The sequence below is a fragment of the Meriones unguiculatus genome, chromosome 3, assembly GCF_030254825.1.
Source record: "Meriones unguiculatus strain TT.TT164.6M chromosome 3, Bangor_MerUng_6.1, whole genome shotgun sequence".
NCBI lineage: Eukaryota > Metazoa > Chordata > Mammalia > Rodentia > Muridae > Meriones > Meriones unguiculatus.
Genome location: NC_083351.1, coordinates 30,010,439 through 30,030,073, shown reverse-complemented (window position 1 = coordinate 30,030,073; position 19,635 = coordinate 30,010,439). Strand labels below are relative to the sequence as shown.

The following is a 19,635-nucleotide window of genomic DNA, read 5'->3' as shown; positions in this document are numbered from 1 at the left end:
TCTTTGTATGTGCCTGCATGAATATGTGTGCGGATACGCTTGCATGTGTATGTGCCAGAGGATGAACTTGGGTGTCTTTCTCAACTGCTCCCTGCCTTATTTTTTGAGACACAGTCTCCAACTGAGCCTGGAGTACGCCCTTTTGCCTAGGCAGGCTGGCTATTGACATCCTGGGATCCTCTGCCAGTCCTGTGGTTATAGGGGAATACTACCATGTTTTTATGTACGTGCTGGGGATCTGAACTCGGGCATCCATGCTTACACAACAGGCATTTACCCACTGAGCCATCTCCCCAGACCCCTAAAATTAGCCCTTTGAATGTCACAAATCTATAAACACCAGACTTATCAGTTTTGGTGTTATGAAACTATGATCATTAGGAACAATGAAGACTCAAATGTTGTTTTTATATTAGGTAGGCAGGTTAATTCCAGGAGGAAATAAGTGTTTTACTTGAAATTAACTGAACTGTTAGGACAAAGAGTTTTGTTTTTTTAATTAAAATTTTAATTTCTTGAGAATTTCATACCTTAGTACAGTTTACACAATTTCTACCCCTCCAATTTCTCCTGTGTTCCCCCATTTCTTTCAAATTCATCACCTCTTCTGTAATTACTGTTGTGTGTATGTGTGTGCCTTATAACGTTTCCTGTCTGTACATGTGTTTAAGGCTGACCCCTTAATGACTTTGAAGCCTGAAGAAAACTGATTCTCCTTCAGGAGTCGCTAACTACCTGCAGCTCTTGTTAAATTTTCTCCATCCATGGCTGGTCTGGACTTTCAACAAACAGAATGTTGAGAGTTCAAGGGTGCCACTTCCTGTCCCGTCTAGAAGACACTATTTTGAAGCAGTGATCCCAGTCCTCTGGTGCTTACAGTCTTTCTGTAGACAGAAAGTTTTAGGTTGTCCTGTGCCATCTATAGCTTTTGCTAAGTTAAGCCAGAGAAGCACACCAGTTGGTATGGGCTTGGCTAGCCGGGACCAAGCCCCGGGTTCCAGCTTTGGTATCACCTAAAACTGGGGGGTACCACATGTTCACACACATGGTGAGTTTGAGGCTGTCCTGGACTACGATAAGACTCTGTCTTAAGAAAACAAAACAAAACAAAATGCAAAAAACTAACCATGAAAAGGATGCTAAGAAAAAGAACTGCAGAAATGATGAGTACTGTTCATCTGAGAGCCCACATTCCAAAACACCTCTCTGCCAAGTTCTGAACCAGAATGAAAGGTCTGTCTCTGGACCTTGGACTCACAGTCCCAAGTTTGCTTTTTTATCCACCCACTTCCCAACCTCGTGTCTACGTGGTCCAGGCAGGCTCACTAAGTACCTTCAGCTAGAGGTTGGCCTTACCTGGAGGTGTTTCCTCCTTCACCTTTTACCTTGTCTCAGAGTGTCCATTCCTGCCTTCCACAGAAGCACTTGATTGAATTCTGCTACACGGTGGCCCAGAAATATCTTTTCGAAGGAAAACATGAAGAGGCTGTCCCCGCAGCTCTGCACTCCCTTCGCTTCCGCATGAACGTGCACGGCCTCAACTCTGTAGAGCTCGTGCCTGCTTACCTGCTCCTGGCTGAGGCCAGCCTTGGTGAGTGGCACTGACGTTAGACCTGGAACCTGATGAAGGGCTGTATTGATCCTTGACAGGGGCAAGACACCCTTTGTGGAAGAGCAGGGTCGGTATGAAGTCTGACATAACAGGGTGAAGGCTGTGGCCTCAGCTGACAGAAATCACTTAAGATGGGCCTGGTGTCCTTCACCTTTAATGCCAGCACTGGGGAGGCTGAGGCAGGAGGCCACCCTTGTCTACATAGCAAGTTCTAGGACAGCTAGGACTATATATAGAGATTCTGTCACAGACAAACAAACAAACAAACAACAAAAAGAAACCCACCCAAGCTGGCCTGAGCAAAGGGAAGAAATCATTTAAGCTTTTGGAGTGTTCCAAGGTAGTTAAAGGGCTGACCTCTGTAGGAAATTGGCAGGGCTCTCAGCTTTGCTCCTGCTTCCCTTCTGTTCTTTCTCCTTTCTAAAGGGCTCCTTACAAAACCCAGGCTAACATCAAACTCACCAGGTAGCTTAAGGGGTGACTTTGGACTTCTGATCCTCCTGCCTCCACCACCCTTCCAATGTTGAGATTTCAGGCCAAAACTACATTCCCAGAATATGTGTTGTTGTGAATTGAACCCAGGGCTTCATGCATGCTAGACCAACACTCTCCCAACTCAGCTACACCCCCGCCCTTCTTTTCTCTCTGCTCCTCTGTATGTATCTGCTTCAGTTCAGCTATCTGTGGACTAAGTTTTAACATCTTGTCCTCACTGCAAGAGACAGCTACCCTCAGATATCAGACCTAGGTAAAGCTGCATGCTGTACTCCAGATTCAAAAGTTGAGGAGCAGCGATGGGTTAGCATCCAATTTCCATTACAAATTCCTAGAAGATAGAATTTTGTTAACCTAGCTGGGATGTAGCACCTACCTTTGTTCCCTGGGGTCAGAGTCACGGTTTAGAAATAGAGGAGCCTACCACTGAGAGTGAGAACAGCAGACACCACCTGATGGCCGCAATAGGGGATTAGCATTCTGAGAGGAAGTTACATCATTTTAATGCATCTTAATAGCCATCATTTTGAATAACATCCTTCAGGCTAGGACTACAGCTCAGCAGTAAAGCACACACCTAGAATGTGTAGGGTCCTGGGTTCAAGTCCCAGCTTTGAAAATAAAAAGTGATGCAAGGTGTTGTTGGTATAGTATAAGAGCCCCCATGCAAGCTTACTGTCGAGAGGAGACAGCTCCTGTGTCTGGAACTCTCTAATGTAGACTTCCCAGAAAATACCCTCTTCACAAGCACAGTGCAGCCTCACCTGCTAAAACTATTTCATTCAGCCTTCTTCAAAAATATGTTTATAGGCCCCAAAGCTACAGAATCAGAAGTCAGACTCAGAGACGCTGTCCTCTCTTGTGGCCATATGTCAGCTCTTCCCTCTGAAAGTGTCCCAGCTTCCCACTGGCTTTTTTGACCTTGACACGTGTAGAGATCATTGGCCAATTAAAGAAATTAAATTACTTTATGCATATGAGTGTTTCACCTTTGGGCATGTTTGTGTACCCCATGTGTTCCTGGTACCCAAGAAAGCTAGAAGAAGGCACCTGATCCCTTGAAACTAGAGTTACACACAGCTGTGAGCTGCCATGTGGGTGCTGGGAATTGAACCCGGGTCCTCTGTGCTCTTAACTACCCAGCCAACTGTTCATTATATAGCATATCCCTCAGCTGGGTCCGCCTGCTGTTTCCTTGTGATGAGGTTGAGGCTATGGATTTGGGAAAGGAATGTCACAGAGGGGATAGTGTGTTCTCAGTCCGTCACACCTTTACCTCAGCGGTGCTGGGCTTCTGTCATGAATCACAGTAATTCCAGTTTTGGCTTATGAGGTGGAGTCGTGTAAGCATCCCATTCTTTATCAAACTCTCCGTGTATTCACTCGTTTACAGCAGCTTATCAGGACTCCTGGTCTCCCGTTTTGTTCACTGGGTTTAACCCTCTGCTGTTAGTACAAGTCGTGTGCTTGAACTGTCTCCGATTTGACACTCAAGTTGGCTTCTCATCTCCTTGCTCTTTGAAACATCTTCTTTAATTTTTTTAAAGTTCCTGATTTCTGAAAACTTATCTCCTAGAACCTTCCCCCTGTTTTATTTTTCCACAGAAAACAAATCTGGACACCATTGGGTGTCTTACTCATTGCTTACCTACTCCTTGCTCTTGGGGCCATGCCTGTGCCAGGAGTAATGAGGGTGCAGAATTAAGGAATGGATAAGTAAACACAATACTGTGTTGTGTGTGTCTACACATGTCAGACTCAATAATCTCTGTCAGACTCAAATAATCTCAGCACCACACAAAAGGAACACAAGGACAAGGCGAAAGCAGCTCAGGAAGGTGACGATTCCTATTGTAAAAAGGGTGTCCTAGACCCAAACTTGAAGATCAAGCACACGAGGACAGGAAACTCACTTGTTTTATTTTTTTAAGTTTTTAAAAATAATGTATTTGTTTTTATTTTATGTGCACTGGTGTCTGTAGGGTGTTAGGCCCCCTGGAACTGGAATCACAGACAGTGGTTGGATCCAGGTCCTTTGGAGGAGCAGCCAGTGCTCTTCACTGCTAGAGCCAAGTCTCCAGTCCCTCACTTGGTTTTTATTCTAGCACAGGTGGTGACTGTGTCTTTCCCTCATTGTTTAGGGTCTGACGTCACAGTCTTCTGCAACTGGCTAGTTTGAAAAGGAAATGAAGGAGAGTGGGAAGGGTTGGGCCACTTATGTCACATACGTTTCAAGAACACAGCAGGACCTTTGTGTAAACAAAAGTTTAACTGCATCAGGAGCTCTAAACTTTTCTATAAATGTTTTACCAGGTGAGGGAGATAAAAAGATTTGAGTTCCTTGTCATAAACAAAAGTTTTATAGTATTTGATGGAAAGGCTAATATTTACTATTTCTCACAAATATGGCACGGGTCTATGCCAGCTCATTCAAACCCCTGTACAACAGCACATCCTCAGTCCAGTCTCCCATTTCATATTTGCAGCTCCCTTCTCTGACAGGAAGGATGCTGGCATCTCCAGTCATCGACATGTTTGTATATAGAATGGGCTCCTAGAACCTGAGCTAGTTCTTTCCCTCCAGTCCAAGCTCCACAGCCCACCTCACAAAGATGCCCTCCCCTGCTCGTGTGAGCTCTGCCTCCTCACTGGGGCTGATCTCCTGCATGGCCTCGTACCTTCAGGAGTGCCTGCCTCCCTCACCCTGCTCAGGTCTGACACCCCATCCTAGACTGCAGAAAGAGCACCAGGCAGGAAATGCGGCCCAGACTGCGTGGACTCTCACCCTGACTGTGGGGCTTTGAAAAAGTCACTTAAGCCGAAGTCCCACCTTCACCCCCTGCTCGCTCTTCCCATGTCTTCCTTGGCTGTCTTCAGCCTCTCTTCCACTGAACAGCCCAATCCCATTACATGTCCAGAAAGACAGATTCCTGCAGCAGTCTGAGTGATGGTCTCTCTCCCACTCTTTTCTGTCTTCCAGCTACAGAGAACTTCTCTCAAGTCCTTGGGGCTTGAAGTCCTGTGTCCCGAAAGTCTCTGACTATTTCTCCTTCCCTCCCTTCTACCTCATTAATTCCTTGTCTTTCAAGTCTCAGGTCACAGTTTCTATTCTTTGGTCTAAAGGCCTGTCTCCAAGACTAGGTTGCACTTTCTTTTCTTTTTTTTTAACTTATAAGTGTGTGTGTTCAATGGCATATGCGCCATGGCCTTCATGGAGTTGGTTCTTTCCTCCCACACTCAGGCCATGTCTGGCAACATGTCCCTTCACCTGCTGAGCTGTCCTGCTTGCCCTGGGTCTCTTTTTAAATCACTTAGAAACGGTTTCCTTTTTTTCTGAGCTCTCCATTTCTAGCCATAGATTAGATTTCTGGCTGGGATTACTTAAGCTCTCTCTCTCCCACCAGACTCAAGAGAACCAGATTCATGAGGTTATCCCACCCAGCACAGTACAGGGCAAAGAGGGTACTCAAAGAATACTAGTGCCTCACAGCCCCGAGAAAGCCTCTGGTGGCTCTGAGCAGCTCTTCATGGGATGGCTCTGGGAATTATGTAAGGCTGTAGAAATGATCATGGAAGAGCTTTTAAAGCTGAAAGTGCTGTTCAATGGAAGGTTTCAACACAGGCCCAAATCCTCGAGGTACAAACTTTTTGAAACTTTAAATAAATCACAGTCCTCTCTCACATGCTTCTTTTCCTCCTAGAGACCCCAGCAGCCAAAGTGGAAACGCCTGGGGTGGTCACCCTTTTCTTCTTTTTTGTTTTTGTTCTTTGGTTCTTCTCTCTCTCTCTCCCTCTCTCTCTCTCTCTTTTATTAATTTTATTTTTTTTTCTTATCAGTTACATTTTATTAACTCTGTATCCCAGCTGTATCCCGCTCCCTCGTTCCCTCCCACTCCCACCCGCCCTCCCTCATCTCCACCCTGCCCCTTTCCAAGTCCACTGATAGGGGGGACCTCCTCCCCATTCATCTGATCCTGTTTTATCAGGTCTCTTCAGGACTGGCTGCAAAGCCCTCCTCTGTGGCCTAACAGGACTGCTTCTCCCTTGGGGGTGGGGAGGTCAAAGAGCCAGCCATTGAGTTCCTGTTAGAAATAGTCCTTGTTCCCCTTACTATGGGAAACCCTTCTCTCTCTTTTTTGGTCTTTCCTTCTATTTTTTTTTCTTTCTTTTAGTAAAACTTGGAAGTTTAAATTAACTAGGAATGGCATTCGCAGTAATAGTTCAAGAGAAGGGAGGCGTCCTCGCTGTCCTCTGCCACTGCCCTCAGTACTTTACAGTGTGACCGTCACACCTGGCATGGACAGTCAGCGAGGGAGGACTAATTTGGGCTCAGGGTTACCCAGGTCACCAGCTTGGGACCAGGTGGCAAAATATGCAAGTTCCATGTAAGCCATGACATAGGAGTTGTGGGGCCCGCTCATCTCCGTTTCCTTTCCTGGTCCGGTTGGGTGGGCTTCTGACCGAAACGCTGGAGACTTCTCCTCTTCCACACTGCTGGTTTTACCCTCAGGCGTCTGCTTAATTATCCTTCTAACAGAGCAGCATTTCCATATCTTCCAGCCTAGGCTCTTTCTGCTGCGTCTCGGTGACTGTTGGTTCCCTCCACAGCCCTTCGAGGCTGTTTTGTTGGGGGCCTCTCCTTGTTTGACCACAGGTTCCTAGCAATCAGGGACCATGCCATTCAGTGTGCTCTGAGCATCAAGCACAGTGATGAAGGCTCAGGAAGTTAGGTGAAAATACCAAACTTGATAACTCTGATAACTGTTTCCCAGAATTGCCAGCAGGCTTGTCACGGGTGCAGATGGGCTGGCTGGTGTGGGGCAGCCACATCCTCAGGAAAGGCTGCCTCCTCTCCTTCCCCCAGTACCTTCCTTGTGACTGCTGCGTTCTGTCTTCGTTTGCTTTCATCACCAAAGACTGCAAAATCTCCCCTACGATGTAATGTGTCTCAGCCACGCGACTAGCCAGTGTCAGCCTCTGTCTCCAGACAAATGCTACTGGTCTCTTCTTCTATTCCATACGCTAATAAAGTCACCCTTCAGGCGAGTTCTGCTTCCTTCACACCTCCATCATCTCCCGGCATCCTTACACCCTGCAGGGAGGCATGGTCTGTGAGAGGGCGGCAAGCTTGGGCTGACCCACATGGGGCACAGTGTGAGCTCTGTCCAAGGACCCATGCACTGGAGCCCCGCTGCTTGCCTTGCCCTGTCCAGCCTTCCAAACCCGCAGGCTCCTGGTGCATTCTCCTATGCCTCTTCCTTCGGGGCCCATGTTTGCTTAGATGCAGTTACAGCTTGGCCTGGGGATCTCCTCCTTCTCTTTCTCCTCCTCCCCCTCCTTCTTTTCTGAGACAGGGTTTCTCTGTGTAGATGTGGTTGTCCTGGACTCGCTTTGTAGACCAGGCTGGCCTCAAACTCACAGAGGTCTTCCTGCCTCTGCCTCCCTGAGTGCTGGGATTACTGGTGGGCGCCACCACGCCTGGCTCCCTTCTTCAGCATTGCCTCCTTGAGAAAACTAGGCAGAGAAAAATGAAATACGTATATATGTATTTGTATACTGCTCTTGCAGAGGACTGCAGTTTCCAGCAGCCTTGTTATCTGACGAATCATAACTGTCACCTGACATCTCATAACTGCTGGGAGTTCCAGAGAACCTGACACTATATTTCTGCTCTTCTCAAGAACCATTATGCACGTAATCCACCCCCACATACACATAATCAAAACAAAATAAATATTTTAAAAGCCCGGTATAAACTTGGCATGGTGGTGCACACCTTTATTTTTCAATACTCAGAAGGCAGGAGAATCTCTACGAGTTCAAGGCCATTCTGGTTTACATAGAGTTGAAGGCCAGAGCTACAGAGACTCCATCTAAAACAAAACAAAATGAAACAAGACAAAAACAACCTAAATTAAAAAAATCCTAGTGTATCTCCCTGTGAATGTATAGAGAATTCACAATCTATAAATTCACCCTTTCAAGGTACAGTCTAATATATTCAGAAGCTTATATATTCAAAAGGTCATATAACTCACTGCTATTTAATTCTAGAACACCCATCACCTCTAAAACTCCATGTGATTGTTAGTAGTTACCCCTCATTAGACATGCCCACCTGTTTTTCTCCCTGATGCACACCCAGCCACCACCTCCTTTCCCTCTGTGTATGTGCCTGTTCTGGACATGTCACATGAATGGAGTTTGGCAATATGTGGCTCTTGGTGTCTGGCTTCTTTCACTTAGCATGCTGTTTCCAATCCGTCTGCTCTGTGGCATGTATCCAGACATATTCTTTTTATGGATAATCACAGTTCACTCATGGGTCAGAATATGCTTATTAACCAGTGAGCATTTGTTATGAACAGATTGTGATGCACATTCATGAGCAACTTTGAGGTGCCAGTAAGTGTATCAATGAATAAACTAAAGTATAAATCAAATTTCATCACATATTCTTTAGTTAAAATTTAAATTATAATGTATTTATTTATTTAGGGGTTTTGAAATAGGGTATCTCTACAGAGTCCTAGCTGTCTTGCAACTATGTAGTTCAGGCTGGCCTTGAACTTACGAACTTCCTCTGCCTCCCAGGTGCTGGAATTAAAGACGTCCGTCACCGTGTCTGGCTTGTAACCTCTTTCACTACTGACTCTCGGCAGGTATGGGCCGGATAGTGCAGGCTGAAGAATATTTATCCCAAGCCCGCTGGACAGTCCTCAAGTCAACTGACTGTAGTAATGCCACTCACTCTTTACTGCATCGGAACCTGGGCCTTCTCTACATAGCCAAGGACAACCAAGAGCAAGCCCGCTACCACCTGGCTAACGATGTGAGCAAGCTCACTTCACACATCTGGGTATCACCAAGAACAGCCGTGCTTAGTGTTTCTGTTAACTGAGCATGTCTCTAACACTTGCTGCTATACTGACCACTTCAGGAGCAGCAGCAAGAACTCAGCTCTAATGACCCCAGTTCAAACCTTTCTATGCAAATGTGGCCACATCTTCCCCAGGTCTCATTTGTCTGAGTTTCATCTGGGAAGACAAAATTGCACACTGGCTAAGAGAAGGGCCATGCTCCTGTTTCCAGCTCTGCTGGTTCTGTGACACATAAGTTAACCTTTTTCTTCACATGTAAGACAGATCATAGAATGGTCCTAACCACATCAGTGCAAAGCAGAGATTAGTAATAGAAGATTGTAAGCACTGGACTTCGTGGCTATTTGTTAAAATAATATTCATGTCTCTTCTTCTGGGTGTGGTTATTAAATTTAAATGAGCTAGATCTATAGAAATCATGTACCACCTATGAAACTGTACAGATGTTAGACAGGAGGATGATGAGCTTTTCTTCTCAAGTTAGGGGGTTCCTGGTAGAATTTTTGAATTGGAAACCATTATCAGAACTCCTGCACTTGATCCAGATTAGGTTGGGACACACTATACTCTCCTGGGGCCTTTTTGTGGCCTCTCCACTCGCCTCTCCCTCAGGCCATCTCCCCTCTGGCTGCCTGCCTCTGTGCTTGCCTTAGACTATCCCTTGTACCTCAAGGCCGTCGTCTGTGCAACTCTCTGCTCCAGGAGGCTGACCCCCACGGACATCCTGGATGTCATTGGTGTCTGACTTTGCTAGGGGTTGGCAAGTGGCACAGCAGGGGAGAGAAAGGTGAGGGATACAGTGGGGAAGTGGCGGGTGGGGCCTGTAGGACCCACCCCACCCACACCCCAGTTCTGGCAGAAGCATTCAGCGCTCCTCTCTGGATACAGCTCTTGTCCGGTGGCCATGCTTTAGCCGTGGCTGGTCTCTGTTACTCCTGCTGTCTTCTCTTGCTTTCTGAGGTCTGAGGATGGTAACATTTTCCTCGCCATTGCTGTTCCTGGTGTTTCATTACCCCTCTTGCCTTTGTACCCTCCCACAGCTCCAGTCACTCTTCCATTAAACTAACTTCAGGCACCCCTTTAAGGTGGCATCTGTTTCTACCCAAGCTTTTAACCAATACTTTTTCTTTTAAAGAGAGAGGGTCTTAATTTATTGCATAGCCCTAGCAGCCCTGGAAGTTGATATGTGACCAGGCTAGCCTTGAACTCAAAGAGATCTGCCTGCCTCTACCTCCTAAATGATGTGATTAAAGGTATGCATCACCACGCCTGGCAACTTTTCTTCATTGATGTTTGTTCTCTACCCTCTACATCTTTTAGTTAATTAAGCGGAGGCACATTCTCTCTTGTGGTGAACCACACAATTAAGAATTAGATCAAACCCAAGCTTCCTGAGTAGACACACACACATACACACACACTCCAGCACTGAGGCTAGATTCTCAACCTTAACCTCCTTCTCTCTCTCCTTCTCTCCCTCCCTCCCCCTCTCTCTATACATATACACGTATATGCATATATATGTGTGTGTGTGTGTGTGTGTGTGTGTGTGAGCCGAGTGGACACACACACATGAATATGTATATGTAATATGTATATATAATGTATGTGTGTACACAAACATATATTTGTTGTAGTTTCTTTGTTTTTTATTTTTTTTGAACAAGATCTCACTATGTATCCCAGCTGATCTCAAACTCATAGAGGTCCACCTGCTTTTGCCTCCCAAGTGCTGGGATTAAAGGTGTGTGCCACACCTGTCTCTAGATATATTTTTTGAGACAAGAACTTATATATTTCATATTGATCTTGAATTCACATCCTCCTACTTCAGCCTTCTGGATGCTGGGATTACAGATATTTGATATCACACCCAGATTTCTTTCCCTTTTCTTTAAAACACACTTGATACAAAGTACAAAATCATACCTTTTCACGTGTGCACGTCAATAAGTTTTAGTGCATTTGCAGTTGTTTGTGAACCAAACTCTGCGTATACACGTGTGGCCATTTCTCTTGGGAAAGTACCCAGAAGGGAAGTTCCTGGGCCATACAGAATTTCCATGTCTAGCCCTTTGAGGATGTGCCTAGCTGCTTCCAGAGGCGGCACTATTTTTCATCCTCCCGAGCCATGTCTGGGGCTTTTATTTCCTTACCAGTCTACTCTCTCTCTCTCTTTCTTTTTCAAGACATGGTTTCTCTGTGTAGCCTTGGCTATCCTGGACTTGCTTTGAAGATCAGGCTGGCCTCAAACTCACAGAGATCCATCTGCCTCTGCTTTCCCGAATGCTGGAATTAGAGGCGTGTGCCGCCGCCGAGACCTGGCACCATTTTTTCTTTTTGAAGATAGCCCTATGAAGAGGGATGAGACCGTTGTGATTTTTTTCCATTTCTTGAATGACTGTCAGTGTTTAGCATTTGTCACATGCTTACTAACCACCCTGTATCTTTTAGAGGAATGTCTGCTCAAGGTTCCTTAGTCCATTTTCATATTAGACTGCACGGAAGGTTTTTTTTCTGTGAGTTCTGGACATAAGCCTTTTCTCGTCATTCAGATGGTTTTCAGGGGACTCAGGCGCCTTCTCTTCCTCCTGCGATAGATTTATTTTGCCAGTTGTGCATTTGGGACAGAAGACATCAGGACCTCAGGAGGATACTTCCACCTGGCCAACATCTTCCACGGTCTTGAGAAATTGGAGCTGTCCGACACACTGTACACAAAGGTGAGCCGGGGGATGTGCGAACTTAGTGCTGGCCATCGGGCCCGGCATCTGTGGCCAGGGTCAGGCCACAGCAGGAGAGGCTCAGAGCCTGAGGAAGCCATCAGCTTACACAGCCCAGTCCTCAGGCTCATGTTTCCCCTCTCTACTGCTCACTCGGCTAATTCTCAGCATGTGTAGAGAGATTCACAGGGAACCAGAGCTTATAGCAGGCTCTGCCACACCCATACAGCCATCAAAGCAGGCACACATATGCAACAGAGAAGGAAGAACTTTTTATTTTTTTTAATTTAAAGTAATTTTTTAACGACAGGGTTTCTCTGTATAGCGCCGGCTGTCCTGAAACTTGATTTGTAGACGAGGCCGGCTTTGAACTCACAGAGACCTATCTGCCTCTGCTTCCCCAGTGCTGGGATTAAAGGCATGTGCCACCACCAGCTGGCTGAAGGAAGAACTTTTTGTTGTCCTTGTTGTTTTTGTTTTGGGAGACAGCGTTTCTGTGTAGCCCTGACCATCCTGGACTGGCTTTGTAGACCAGGCTGGCCGCCTGCCTGAGATCCACCCGCCTCTGCCTCCGTGAGTGTAGAGATCACAGGCGTGCGCCACCACGCCCGGCTTAGGAAGGACTTTTTAAGGGACACTTACTGATGCAATGCCCTCTGAGAGGGTCAAAGAACAAGAAACTGTTTTAAAAATTCTTTGTGTGGGCCAGGTAAAGGACGATGCCACCAAGCCTGACCTCGGGTGTGACCCAGAACCCATGCGGTGGGAGGAGAGTACAGACCCCTGAAAGTTGTCCTCTGATCTCCACATGCACTTACCAACCCACCCATTCCCACCTAAATAAGTGTAAATTCAAGTGTTTACAATTATTTTAAAATTATATTTATTTTTTATTAATTTTTAGTGTCTGTACGCTAATTTTTAGTGTCACATTCATCATTTCTCTCCTTTCACCATGTGGGTCTTGGAGGTGGAATTCAGATCATCATACTTAGTGGTAGTCACGTTTACTTGTTGAACCTTATCTTTTTAGCCTCCAAATTTAGCCACCTATTTGGCCCTCCTCTTTAGAAGGGGCAGGCTTCCCGTGGATATCAGGCAGCCATGGCAAATCAAGTTTCAGGAAGACTTGGCATATCCTCTCACGCTAAGGCTGGATGAGGCAGGAGGAAAGGGTCCTAAAGCCAGGCAGCGGAGTCAGAGGCAGCCCCTCCCCCACTGCTAGGAGTCCGGCAAGGAGACCAGCTGTAACATATGTGCAGAGGGCCTAGGTCAGACCCATGCAGATTCCCTGGTAGATGGTTCAGTCCCTATGGTTCAGTCCTATGTTAATTGATTCTGTGGTTTTCTTATGTTATTATTATTTGGGCAGAGGTGGGAGACAAGGTCTCTCTAATTAGTCCTGGCTGACCTAGAACTCACTATGTAGACCAGGCTGGCCTTGAACTTGAGATCCTTCTGACTACCTCTTGAGTGCTAGAATTAAAGGCTTGAACCACCACACTAAGCCTAAAGTTGTTTTTTTGTGTGTGTATGTGTGTGTGTGTACATGTGTGTATAGTTGTGTGTGCATGTATGTGAGCTTGCACTCAGAGGTCATAGTTCAACCTTAGGTGCTGTTTTTCAGGCACCATCCACAGGGTTTCTGTATGCCCCGGAGCTTGCCAAGTAGGCTACACTGGCTGGCCAGCAAGCCCCATGGGTCCTGCTGTGTCTCTTGCCAACACCAGGATGACAAACTTGTGTCGCTGGAGTTCCCATTTTGGTGGGTGAGGGAATTTGAACTCAGGTCTTCATGCTTCACAGCGAGTACTTTCCCAACTGAGCTTTCTCTCCTGCATCCCAAACTCTTCTCGTGTAAAAACTTTCCAATACATGAAAACGCCAGTTATTCAGTCAGGAATCCCTCACTTAGGTGGCAGTCAGTTCTGTGTGTGACAGAGGCCACACCGTACTGTGACTGTGGCTTTCTATCTCTTAGAAAAGGGCATTTTGGTGTAGCTGAACACCAGCGAACTTCGGAGTCGGACAGACCTGGGTGTGCGGCCAGGCTATGCCATTTGTCAGATCTTTCCAAAAGTTAAGTGTGTTGGTAACTTCTCTAAGCCTGAGTTGATGCACATGGAAACGGGGCACCTGCTTCGCAGTGGTAGCCATTGGCCCTGGACCCTGGCAGCTCTGTCCCTAATGAGCCTGCCCAGCCCTTGTGTGCTTGCTCCAGGCCTGTCTGGGCTCCTAGGGCTCACTCTGCCTCCGTGCGCAGCAGGAGTGGGACTTCCAGACTCGGGAGACCTGGCTTGGCACAGCACATGGCCGAGCTACCTGCTGGTCTCATCACCCTGCTTTCCCAACAGGCCTCGCAGATCTGGCACACATACCTGAACAACCACTATCAAGCCCTCTCACGTGCTCGTTCCCAGCAAGCAGATTTACTGGGCAAACGATTTTTGAACGACACTGGCTTGGGTAAGTGGCCTGTGTCCAAGAAAGGGGATCAACAGTCTTGGTTCCCTAACACTCAGGCCTTGCGTCTCTGTGGTCTCACGGAGCCCGCCGGCGCCCATTTCACAGATGGAAAAAACATGGAGGCACAGGGCTCAGAGAGCTTGTACCAGTGTCAGGAGGAACTCAGACCCCTGCCACCACACAGAATCGTCAGCAGGCAGATAAGGGAAGACTTAGAGAAAATGCTGTCTTCTAATTACCATCCATTTCTCACTTTTTCTCCCTCCAGGGCACATAAGTCCGGTGGAGCTCTGTGCAGGGTTGCCCCGTCGGCTCCTCCTGACACTGTCTGCCTCCTTTACAGGATGTGAGGTCCCTAGTGGCAGGGCCAGACCCAGTCCATCTCCATCCCCAGGCCCAGCAAAGGGCCGGGTGTTGGGTGGCCCTGAGTGGGGTCATGCCCTCTGAGATGGTTAAGAGATGAGAGATACAGTTTCCACTCAAAAGTCACCCCCGTGCAGGTGAGGACACAGAGCCCACTTGCAGCAACAAAAGAACATCCCACAGGTACAGACTCCAACAGGAGTCCCAGGACGAAGACGTGACGATAGGTAGGTGGCACTTGAAAGCAAGATTTTAGGCTAAGGTGTAGAAATTGAGAAACCTCATTCAGTTTCTCATGAGGCCAGTGGTTTGCACTGTGGCAGAAACAGCCATGCACGGGTCACCATGTTTATTTATTCGTGGCTTCCTGCCTTTTGCCTTTTTCTTTAAGCTTAGTACTTAAATATGTGCTCTCGAGTGCCGGTCCGTAATGACTGTCCAATACATAGAGAGCAACACAGAAACGAAAACCTCTGGGATAATCCCAGCACTTAAGCAGTGGAGGCAGGGGGATCAGAAGTCCAAGGCTAGCCTGGGCTATATAGCAAGTCTGACAGCAGTCTGGGTGGCATGAGACCATGTTTCAATAAAACAGAAACAAAGAAAAAAATCTCTGGGGGAAATAAAGAGGCTCACGTGGGGTGGGGGTGGGGCAAACAGGCTGCTGGTCCCAGGTCTTTAACCTTTTCTGGAGGGGCAGGAATTAGGGTGCTACAGCTGCAGTGGGGTGAACGGATCCCAGGAATCTGGACTGACAAGTTTTGTATTAGGAGCTCAGGAGATGTCAGCCTCAGCGATAGAAACCTTAGCAGCTCTGAGCACTTGCCGTCACTGCTGTGCTGGACAGGGCTGGGTTTCTGAAGGAAGCACCCTTCTTCCCGCTCCTGGCAATCTCGGTGCTGCCCACTGTTTCCCCTAGAACCCCAGTGGGGAGGCTTGCAGCAGTGTCTAGAGCAGCCCAGTGTCTAGAGCAAGGGCAGGTGTGTGTGTGTGTTTGCCTGTGTGTGCTTGGGTGTACCTGTGTGTGTCTGTGTGTGTTTGTGTGTGTGCCTGTGTGTGTGTTTATATGTGTGCCTGTCTGTGTTTGTGTGTGTGCCTGTGTGTTTGTGTGTGTGCCTGTGTGTGTGTGCCTGTGTGTATATGTGTGTCTGTGTGTGTGCCTGTCTGAGTTTGTGTGTATGCTTGTGTGTATGTGTGTGTGTTTGTGTATGTGCCTGTGTGTGTGTGCCTATTTGTGTTTGTGTGTGTGCCCATGTGTGTGTTTTTGTGTGTGTGCCTGTCTGTATTTGTGTGTGTGCTTGTGTGTCTGTGTGTGTGACTGTCTGTGTGTGTGTCTATGGATGGGGCAGCTCCAGCAAGCCTCCTGTCTCTCTCCCTGTGCCGCACTGGGATTGCAAGCCCAGACATGACTGGTTTTCTGAACTCAGGTCTTTGTGCTCACATAGCAGGCTTTTTTACCCACCGGGCCCCCATGTCCGCTGGCCTCCACAGCCCACGTTTCTTTTCTCCTCTTCCAATGCAGATGAAGCTCAGGAAGCAGAAGCCATTCGGATCCTAACTTCCATCCTGAGCATTCGAGAATCTACTTTCAGCAAAGAGCCCCAAAAAACTATCCTTGTTCTGAAGACACTGAGCTTGCTTTACTTTCTGATGATGGATAATTCAAAGGTAAGCTTCCCCAGAAAAGCTCCCGTCTAAATGGAGACAGTGAAGCAGCTAACAGTTCAGTCCGACTCTGTTTGGCTGGCTATCTCCAGGGCGAGCTTCCACTCTGTAACATTTCCAGTCAGGCTGTGTAATGGGTTCTGGGTCTCTTCCCACAGGGGACGTTTTCCAGAGCTGCAGGAAGGCACTGAAGCTGGGCAAGGGAGGTCTGTGTGCAGGAAGGTCCTGAGGATGTTTGTGGAGCCTGAAGTGGCCACTGTGACAGCGCTCCCTGTTTCTGTGGGGAGTTAGGCAGACAGGAATAGCCAGGCAACTGTTGAGAAGGATGCCAGATACTGGCTGAAGCCCTTACATGACCGTCGGGTTTAATTCTCACCTCTTCTTTATAGATAAGGAAACTGAGGCACAGAAAGGCTTGATTTTCCCAGTGTCTTACAGGCTATTGATTAATTCATCTATTCAAATATTTATTGAGCATCTACCACTTAAAAGGCTTTCTGCCCAGACAGTAGCAAACAACCAGACAAGTTACTTCTCTGTAGAACTGAGAAGGACAGTTATGGAGGAAGGAAAGTTACCATAATCCGATAGACATGTAGATGTGTAATATTGTCTCAGACAGTATAAAGTGCTCTAAAGAAAAACAGAACTGAAGGGGGCGGGGCTTGCAGGAGGCCTTTCTGTGTGGGGAGTTCCAGCATGGGGAGTTCCACATTGCCTCCCCACAGCTGCATTTCTTCCCTTCTCCTCTTCAACCAATTCTTCTAAGAACTGGGGACACTGTGCTTTGCAAAAAAGGGTCAGGAGGAGCACACTAGGGTCACAAGAAAGTGTGACAGCACAGAGCACTGTGGGGGCACAGAAGAGGGGTCGCTAATCCTGGAGTCCTGGCAGAAACAGGAAGTAGGACATTTTCCCCAATGATTTTCGTATTGCCATGGGCTAAAGCCCCTTTTCTACAGGGCAGGGTCCATTTTAGGGGGAAGCTGTCACTCCAAAGCATGCTAAGGATGCTGGGTTTACTAAAGGCGCTGAGACAAAAAGGGCGCATCTGTATGCTGAGATTAACACACCATTTCCTTCATGGCTTTCTGCCCGTCTAAACCTGCAAACTCCCACCTTCCTCATCTGGTCCCCATTGTTGTATCAAAACACCAGGACGGAAAGCAGCCTGGGAGTGGAGAGGGTTTATTTCGACCAACATTTTCAGTCACAGTCCACTGAGGGAAGTCAAGGCAAGAACTGAGGCAGGGACCATGAAGGAATGGTGCTTCCCGGCTGGTTCTCTTCCACAACCCAGGCCCACCTGCGTAGGGACGGTTCTGCCACAGTGGGCCAGGACCCACATCGGTCACCAACCAAGACGCTCTCTGACAGCCAGCCACAGGTCAGCATGATCAAGGCAGCTCTCTAATTGAGCCTCCTCCTCTTCAGGTGGCTCCAGGCGTGTTAGGTCTATAATGAAAAGTAAGCAGGACACCCATGATCACCGCTGACACTTCCAACACCTCCTTCCTGCTTTCTTTGTTTCTTTGGTATATATTAATGCTAAGGATTCGGCCATGAACAGCTGAGTGTGGTAGGGTACACCTGTAATCTCAGTACTCAGGAGGTAGAGACCGTAGGACCACAAGTTCAAGGTCATCCTCAGCTACACAGCGTGAGGCCAGCCTGGGCCATGAGAGACTCTGTCTCAAAAAGAATGTAAATAAATTAATAATAAAAAGAGCAGTATCATCATATTTTACTTATTCACTGCGCTTCTTGTCCTTCCTGCTCTGTGTAAGTTTCACAAGGACACGGATTGCTGTGTCTAGTCTGTCCCTGGGAAATAGCAGCCACTCAATAAACAGAACGGGCAGAAAAGATGGGAACCAGAGACCACACTGAGAGAGATATCTATGGAACCTCTGTGCAGGTCAGAACTTTGGGCCTAGGGTCCTCTGGATGTTCTTCTTCAGGCAGCAGTGACCCCCCTGCCTCCTGGTTCGAGACCCTCCCTCCCCAGTTCTCTCTCTGCTAAGGAGGGATGCCTGTCCTACTCCAGTCAAGTCAGAAGAGCTCTCCCTGGCTAGTGAGGGAAGGTGGCCAGTTCCCTTTGCAGTTTCTGAGTTAAACACAAAATTAGCTTCTTCCTGTTCTTTCCTGTGGCCACTTCCTCTCACCACAGCAATTCTGTTTCAGGCAAAGGACTACGCTATGAGAGCCCTTGGCCTGGCCGAAACATACCGTAGTGTGGAGGAGAGAAGGGTTATTCGCAATCTATTGGATCTCATCTACTCTGACGAAGAGCAAGAAGGGCATGCTACCACCTAGAGATCGCCATGCTGCTGCTGCTGCTGCTGCTGCTGCTGCTGGGGCTGTGGCCTGACAGCAGCTGTGCAGGGTCCAGTGCCGCTTCCATCCCTCCCCAGGGGCGGCCTGAGGCACCGTGATCCCATTCACTTGTGATGTATGGAGCTTTGGGCACAGTAGTCAATAAAGCGTTGTTTATCATGACCTTGCCATTGCTTTATCATGACTTTGCATGGCTCTGGTTAATGTAGAGTCACATCGCTAAGATGGTGTTTGTAATTAAACAGTCTGTCATGTTCCCTGCAAGCCTCCCCAAGTGAGGGGATGAGGGATAGATTATATTGGAGCAGTTTCTCTGACCCTGAAATTAAGTCAGCATTAATTGAGGTAGACTATGGGAAAAAAATAATATGTTATAATTCCTAAAGCAATAATTGAGAAAGTAATTAAAAATTGTTAAGAATTAATAAATGGATTAAAGCAATATACTAAAAGATATCTACTTAGAGAAAAAGAATACTTCAAAAGTAGAACAGAGGGACACAAAGGATGTGAAACAGAAATCTGAAGGGCAAAGCATAGATTTAAGGGGGTCCCAGCAAGCACTGGCTGAGACACCATATGAAGAAGGTGTGAGCCTTGTGTCCTGTCTAGACAGACTGGGCCTCACACTTAACATGCCTAATTTAAAGCTCAGGTCTCTAGAAATAGCTTTTTTGCTTGCTTGATTTTTGGATTGTTGAGACAGGGTTTCTCTGCATAGCCTTGGCTGTCCTGGACCCGCTTTGTACACTCCAGTGATAGTTTTCTGACACACGCTCAAAAACACATATGCACCCTGAGGACTTTGGACCATAGCCCATCCTGCTTCGCTTCCTTTCATTGTTAGAATCTACTGTTTCCTGGCTAGTGGTGTTTACCTTTAATCCCAATACTTAGGAGGCCGAGGCAGGTGGATCTCCGTGTGTTCAAGGCCAGCCTAGTCTGAAGAGAGTTCTAGGACAGCCAGGGCTATATAGAGAGACCCTGCCTCAAAACAAACAAAAGAGCATCTATGGGTTTCTTTTGGATTGATGTTTTTTTTATTATTATTATTTTTCTCACTGCATAAAAAAATCTGTTTCATTGACTTTTA

The 19,635-nt window shown here is 47.2% G+C and overlaps 1 protein-coding gene across 3 annotated transcripts in view; it reads left to right on the top strand.

The window, feature by feature from the left end:
• Positions 1-18,704, top strand: part of Zmynd12 (zinc finger MYND-type containing 12) — a 30,669-nt gene extending 11,965 nt beyond the window's left edge. For 2 of the 3 annotated variants that reach the window (XM_021635039.2, XM_060379692.1), the window contains exons 3-8: positions 1,420-1,591; positions 8,770-8,939; positions 11,589-11,711; positions 14,066-14,177; positions 16,063-16,208; positions 18,390-18,704. In XM_021635039.2, coding sequence (XP_021490714.1) covers positions 1,420-1,591; positions 8,770-8,939; positions 11,589-11,711; positions 14,066-14,177; positions 16,063-16,208; positions 18,390-18,521 — 855 coding nt within the window. In that variant the 3' untranslated portion in view covers positions 18,522-18,704. Of the gene's footprint in view, positions 1-1,419; positions 1,592-8,701; positions 8,940-11,588; positions 11,712-14,065; positions 14,178-16,062; positions 16,209-18,389 lie in introns of all 3 variants that reach the window. The other variant, XM_060379691.1, reaches the window with a different exon arrangement.
• The last annotated feature ends 931 nt before the right edge of the window (positions 18,705-19,635 follow it).